We start from the raw sequence: 6849 nt of genomic DNA, 5'->3' as shown, positions 1-6849 counted from the left end.
CTAAAACAGCGGCAGAAAAAGAAAAATATGCGAAGGCTATGGCTGCGGGTGTCATATTACCACTAGAAGGAAAATCACCTGCAGAAAAAGAGAAAATTTTAAATGACATGGCTGACATGGGCCTATCTCTTCCCGAAGGACGCACACCTTCAGAGAAAGCAATCGTTGCAAAGGTAAAAGCTGCCCCTAGGCATCCTATGGTACACCAGAAAAGTTACGAAAAGCTAGCAGCAGGGCTTATGACGCCACTTGAAGGAAAATCTCCAGCACAAAAAAGAAAAATACTAAAAGGTTTAGCAATGCACGGCATCCCGTTACCAGAAGGAAAAACATCATCAGAAAAAAAGCTTGTCGACCAAGTACGCAAAGATCTTGGCCTTCCACCAGAACCTAAAACTGCTGCAGAGAAAGAAAATTATGCAAGAGGTGTGGCAGCAGGAATTATTGTCCCACTAGAAGGGAAAACAGCAGCTCAAAAAAAAAAGATATTAAGTGACATGGCAGATGCGGGTATACCTCTTCCAGAAGGTCGTACGCCATCAGAAAAAGCGCTCGTTGCAAAAGTAAAAGCAGCTCCTAGAGCACCTCCTATACCATCGGAAAGGCTTAAAAAAGCTAAAGCAGCTGGACTTTTAACTCCTCTAGAAGGCAAATCTCCAGCCCAAAAGAAAAATATTTTAAAAGGTCTAGCTATGCATGGCATACCGTTACCTGAAGGGCATACTTCTTCAGATAAGAAACTCGTAGAAAAAGTTCGTGGCGAACTAGGTCTCCCACCAGAACCAAAACTTCAGAAGAAAGAGTAAATTTTGCCAAAGCAATGGCAGCAGGGGTTATTGTACCATTGGAAGGAAAAACTCCCGCAGAAAAGGAAAAAATCTTACTGATATGGCTGATATGGGCGTTCCATTACCAGAAGGACGAACAGCTTCTGAAAAGCACTTGTCGCTAAAGTTAAAGCAGCTCCTAGAGCTCCACGAATACCATCAGAAAAGCTGAAAAGCTAAAGCTGCTGGTTTGTTAACTCCACTGGAAGGTAAATCTCCTGCACAGAAAGAAAAATTATAAAAGGTTTAGCCATGCATGGTATACCTCTGCCAGAAGGAAAAACAGCATCAGAAAAAAAACTTATTAGCAAAGTCCGTGGCCAACTCGGTCTGCCGCCTGAACCCAAAACACCGTCCGAAAAAGAAAAATTTGCAAAAGCGCATGCTGCTGGCCTTATAGTACCCTTAGAAGGAAAATCACCTGAAAGAGAAAATCTTGCGAGGTATGGCAGATATGGGTATTCCCTTCCTGTTGGAAGAACACCATCTGAGAAAGCACTCGTAGCAAGGTGAAAGCCGCTCCCAGAGCTTTATCTATTTTAGGACCACCTTCAGAAAGGTTAAGAAAAGCCAAAGCGGCAGGATTAGTAACTCCACTAGAAAAAAACACCTGAACAAAAGAAAAATTGTGAAGGGTTTAGCGATGCACGGCGTACCACTACCTGAAGCCAAAACACCCTCTGAAAAAAAAATGTTTGATAAATTACGCACTGACCTCGGTCTTCCACCTGAGCCAATGACACCCGAAGATAAAGAAAATTATGCGCGTGCTCAAGCTGCAGGTCTCTTTGTGCCCTTAGAAGGTAAAACCCCAGCTCAAAAAGAAAAATTTGAAAGGAATGGTTCACATGGGCGTGCCGCTTCCTGCAGGGCGTACGCCATCGGAGAAATCGCTTATCGCGAGAGTTAAGGCCGCAGCAAGAGCGCCTTCGTTAGCTGGAATTCCTTCAGAAAAACTCCGAAAAGCAAGAGCAGCTGGATTACTTACTCCACTGGAAGGTAAAACACCAGATCAAAAGAAAAAATTCTTAAAGGGCTAGCAATGCACGGTGTTCTCTTCCTACAGCTAAAACACCGGCTGAAAAAAAAATAATGGATAAAGTGCGCGCTGATCTTGGTCTACCACCAACACCCAAAACAGCAGCAGATAAGGAAAGATATGGCAAAGCGGCTGCTGCAGGTATTTTAGTTCCACTAGAAGGCAAGACTCCACAGGAAAAAGAAAAGATTCTTAGAGCTCAAGCTGAAATGGGAATACCGCTTCCAGAAGGGCGGACGCCATCTGAAAAAGCTATGATCCAAACTATAAAAGCAACTGTCCCGAAGAGAAAATCTATTAGGCCTCTGTTGCCACCTGACGAAGCAAAAAGTTAGAAGAAAAACTGCGCAAAAGTCATAACAGAAGGTGAAGGACCCAGTGACGAATGTATTTGTGATATTTTAACACCAGAATCTGAAAGACGAGTTTCAAGACCACCAGTGAGAATTACATCTGAAAACTCAGAGCCGCTAAAGCAGCAGGTCTACTAACTCCCTTGGAAGGAAAAACGCCTGAACAAAAAGAAAAATTATGAAAGGATTAGTTAAGCATGGATTACCGTTACCAGAAGGCAAAACGGCTTCAGAAAAGAAACTTGTAGAAAAGTTCGAGCAGATTTGGGACTTCCACCAGAACCGAAAACAGCAACCCTTAAAGACAGATATGCGAAAGCACAAGCTACTGGCCTTATTACACCGTTGGAAGGTAAATCTCATGCACAAAAGAAAAATATTAAGAGGTCAAGCGGAACTAGGTTTGCCGCTGCCAGAAGGAAGAACTCCATCAGAAAAAGCGCTAATAAACAAAGTTAGAGCAACAGTTGGACTTCCTCCGTCAGCTATAACAATACCTTCCGAAAAGTTGCGAAAAGCGAGAGCAGCTGGGTTATTGACGCCGCTTGAAGGGAAACGCCACAACAAAAGAAAGGATTTTGAAAGGCAGAGTCGCGGCTGGCCTACCATTACCTGAAGGCATAACTGCATCAGATAAGAAATTAATAAAAAGTTAAAGCTGAAACCGGTTACATAACACCAATCGGTAAAACACCATCTGAAAAGGAAATTTTAAAAAGCACAAGCTGCTGGTTTACTCACTTTAGAAGGAAAATCAAAAGCACAGAAAAAGAAAATAATTCAGGAAAGAATCGCTGCAGGATTACCAATTCCCGAAGGAGCTACACCATCTGACAAAGATATGATAAAAATTGCAGCTGCACCATCGCCAAGTCTTGAAGGCAAAAGTCCGGCAGAAAAAGAGAAAATTTTAAGAAGCTTAGCGAGACAACGCTCGCTACCGGAAGGAAAGACCCCATCAGAGAAAGCAATAATTCAGAAAGTTCGTGCCGATATAGGGCTACGTCCGCCGTACAGTGGCTTGCCGTCAGAAAAAATTAGAAAAGCGAAAGCAGCTGGTCTGTTGACGCCACTAGAAGGTAAAACACCTGCACAAAAAGAAAAAATTTGAAAGGTCTTGCGAAAGCTGGTATACCTCTTCCGGAGGGAAAACGGATTCAGAAAAAATTGATACATAAAGTTCGAGATGAAGTTGGTTTGCCACCAGAACCAAAAACTCCGTCTATGCGGGAAAAGCATAGACAAGCTTATGCAGACGGAATTATGACACCATTGGAAGGCAAGCCCCCTGCTGAGAAGGAAAAGATATTAAAACGAATGCATGATGCTGGCATAACGTTGCCAGAAGGAAAAACACCATCCGAAAAAGAACTGGTACGTAAGGTACGTGCTATGCCGCGAGCACCATCTATGAGAATACCATCGGCAAAGTTAAAAGCTGCTAAAGCTGCCGGTTTGCTTACTCCAATTGAAGGCAAACCTCCTGCCGAAAAGGAAAGAATAATTAGAGGATTAGCAGAATCGGGTTTGCCATTACCAGAGGGTAAAACAAAATCAGAAAAGTCCATGATCAAAAAAATAAAGACTGAATATGGCATACCGGCTGCACCCACGACTCCATCAGAACAAGAAGTTTTGCAAAAAGCAAAAGCTGCCGGGTTGTTAACACCACTTTCTGGTAAAACACCAGCTGAGAAAGAAAGAATACTCAAAGGCTTAGCGGATGCTGGTCTACCTCTGCCTATGGAAAAACTCCATCGGAAAAGGCGCTAGTCAAAAAGTTCGAGAAGCATCAGGATTACCTGCAGAGCCCACACCGTCGGAAAAAGCTGGGAAAATAAGAAAATGAAAAGTTAGGCCTGCGGGGATAACCGAAGAACTCGAGGAAATAACGAAAACTACTGTTTGTGAAAAAGCCTGTGGATGCGACAAAAAGAAGATTAGATTTAAACATAGCTACGTCAAAATTAGAGTCACATCTCCAGATATTTCCTCTCTGTGCCCGTGTCCCGATGAATGTGTTCCAGGAGTTAAACACGGGGTGTTCACTGATAATGAAGGGATAAAGGTTACTGTAGGGAGCGCCCTTGGCGTACCTTTATATCTACAAGAAACACCCAGCAAGATTCCCAACTCTCTGTACTTTAACCAACGATACCATTCTTCAAACTCAATTGACAGCTTCATATCTTCATCTAAACAAGATGAGGATAAAGCTCCAAAGTTACATAAAGAAATTAAAAGTATATTCCATAGTCCAGTGTACTCGAATAACTCGACAGAGAGCGTCCAACATAAACCTAAAAACCTTTATAATGACAAAAGTAAATCCTGCATTTACGATTATACATACCAGCTGAAAACTAAGCTATTGGATGAACACGCTAAAAACAATTGGGACACTTCTGAGACTATAAACAGCTTTAGGTCCGTGGAATCTGGTTCATCCGATTCGAACATCTGTTTAAAAACTACGGAGTCTAGTTTTGACTCGATATTAATTATCAAAACCGAGTCATCGTTGAGTCTTTCGTCGGGTGTTGATGATATTGCAACTATCAGCGTCATATCTATAGACGAGACCAGCAATCCCTCTCGATGCAGTCATTATTTGTGCTACTCACAATCTGACACTAACTATAGCAACGACAGTTTTGAAGAGAGAGAATACCTGCGAAAATTGGTTGAATACAGCAAGGAACTGGAAACCAGGTATGAGGATCATTATCATAGTTCCTCCTAATACTGCCATGGTAATCCAGAGGGTAGTAAATCAAAAGCGGCCAATTTTACTGATTTGGATTGTAAGTTAAAGATCTTTCTTCCTACTTGGGTTTCATACTACGTAAATTAGAAATGCATTTTGTTGTTTGTTAAACGGCAGTAACACCAATAACAATTTAGTTAAGCATGTAATAGAGCAGAACCGTCTTTTCTGAGTCACTGCTATGTCGATCACCAGGCCAGAATAGATGAATGTTAGCTTTGTTCTGCACTTACTCATGCAAAAAGTTTACCGGGATAAAATTTCCGCTATCTATTTTCCCGAGATAAGAAGTAACTAACTATCTCTATACCAAATTTCATCGAATTTGGTTCAGTAAATCAGCTATGGCACCATAACAGATAGACAGGCAGTTACTTTGCATTTATGAGTACGGATCACTGTTATAAAGTCATGAAAGGTTCAAACAAGGCGTGGTTAAGACACTCCCCTAGCTAACGGTCTTAAGCTTTCATTTATACATTTTCTACGCAAGAGTTACGGGAATATGCAATGATTTACGAATAACAATCTTAGGTCACTTTGAAATTGTTACAACCAAATATTTCTTATTGACTGCCTCGCGTAGTTGTATTGCACGTCCGGTACAATAGCGCTCTGAGGTCCTGGGTTCGAATCCCGGGTCGGGCAAAGTGATATTTGGGTTTTTCTGCTCAGTATCAGCCCGGAGTCTGGAATTTGTGCCCGATATGGCGATAGGCTCGCCCCTATCACATCATGGGACGGAACATACTTGGCGAAAAGTGGGTGCCCTAGTTGCGCCTCTGCATACCTTCGGGGATAAAATGCGTGATGTTATGTATGTATGTAAATATTTTATTTAATTGCCTATTTAATAATATTGGTTACATATTAAAATGATTGTACTTCATGATGATGCACGGAATCGCTATAAAAGCATTTTATTGTGAAATAATGATACAATATTCAACAAAATATTAAACTAAAAGTTAAGATATTGTACTGTAGGAATATGAGGTTTATTTTATAAAATATAAGTTTCATAAATTTCGAGTAGATTCGAACAATATGGGTATCTCAATTTCGTTGGCGGTTGAACCTTAACCTAAATTTTAATTTTCAGTAACAGAAACATTTACAAACACACAGGAAGAACTGGCCATCGTAAATTAAGCGACATAGTCATATTCAGAATGTCTCATACAAACGTGAAAGCTCGTGACAAAGATTCACACAAGAAGACAGAATCACACAAGGATCCTATAGTTGTTATAAGTTATCTAAACATCAGGACGTTACGGGTTTGGTGGACGAGATCATCTCGCAAAAGCTTGTGTCTGATACGTCATCGATCTTCGTGGTTGTGCCGGCGACTGAGAAGGACCCAGCCGAGACACGATTTAGCTCTACGATATGCATCGAGATGTCTGAATATGCACATAAATGGAACAATGGAGTCGTTATACGAGATGTCTGTAAGTTTTCTTAGTAGTGAGACACAAGTGGTAAATGATCTAATTAACCTTTTGCGAACACCTAGGTACACTTAAATAGTTGAGGAAATTAAAAAGTTGCGTATTTTTGGCCGATCGGCACTTTATTGACCGGGAACCCTAAATCGGACGATTGGGATTTAAACTTGTTCTCTATGAGACTTACTTCAAGGTCGAGCGGACTAATGCAAGCGATATAATATTTCTATCTAAAAATCTATGTAAGGTGTATACATAGATTTTTCATTAATTTACAGAAAATCCTAACCGATTTAAAAGCGGTAGCCGATATTTCTAAATCAATTTTGTTTGTATTCTATAGATCAACCAAATAACAGAATAACAACACAGGGATTCAAAATCTCATCGAAAGGGAAAAGACATACAATCC

At 41.0% G+C, this 6849-nt stretch overlaps 1 protein-coding gene across 1 annotated transcript; it reads left to right on the top strand.

The window, feature by feature from the left end:
- Positions 1 to 1079: 1079 nt before the first annotated feature.
- Positions 1080 to 6440, top strand: LOC119193551 (neurofilament heavy polypeptide-like; the record flags this gene model as incomplete). Its single annotated transcript, XM_037447204.1, has 6 exons — positions 1080 to 1270; positions 1371 to 1630; positions 1894 to 2196; positions 3077 to 3298; positions 3427 to 3593; positions 6257 to 6440. Coding segments are annotated over exons 1-6 (1327 nt in total), but the record flags the coding sequence as incomplete, so codon positions are not given.
- Between the last annotated feature and the right edge of the window lie 409 nt (positions 6441 to 6849).

This window comes from Manduca sexta, unplaced genomic scaffold (assembly GCF_014839805.1).
Source record: "Manduca sexta isolate Smith_Timp_Sample1 unplaced genomic scaffold, JHU_Msex_v1.0 HiC_scaffold_68, whole genome shotgun sequence".
NCBI classification, from domain to species: Eukaryota; Metazoa; Arthropoda; class Insecta; order Lepidoptera; family Sphingidae; genus Manduca; species Manduca sexta.
The sequence above is the reverse complement of the archived record's forward strand: the minus strand, read 5'-3'. Positions and strand labels throughout refer to the sequence as shown.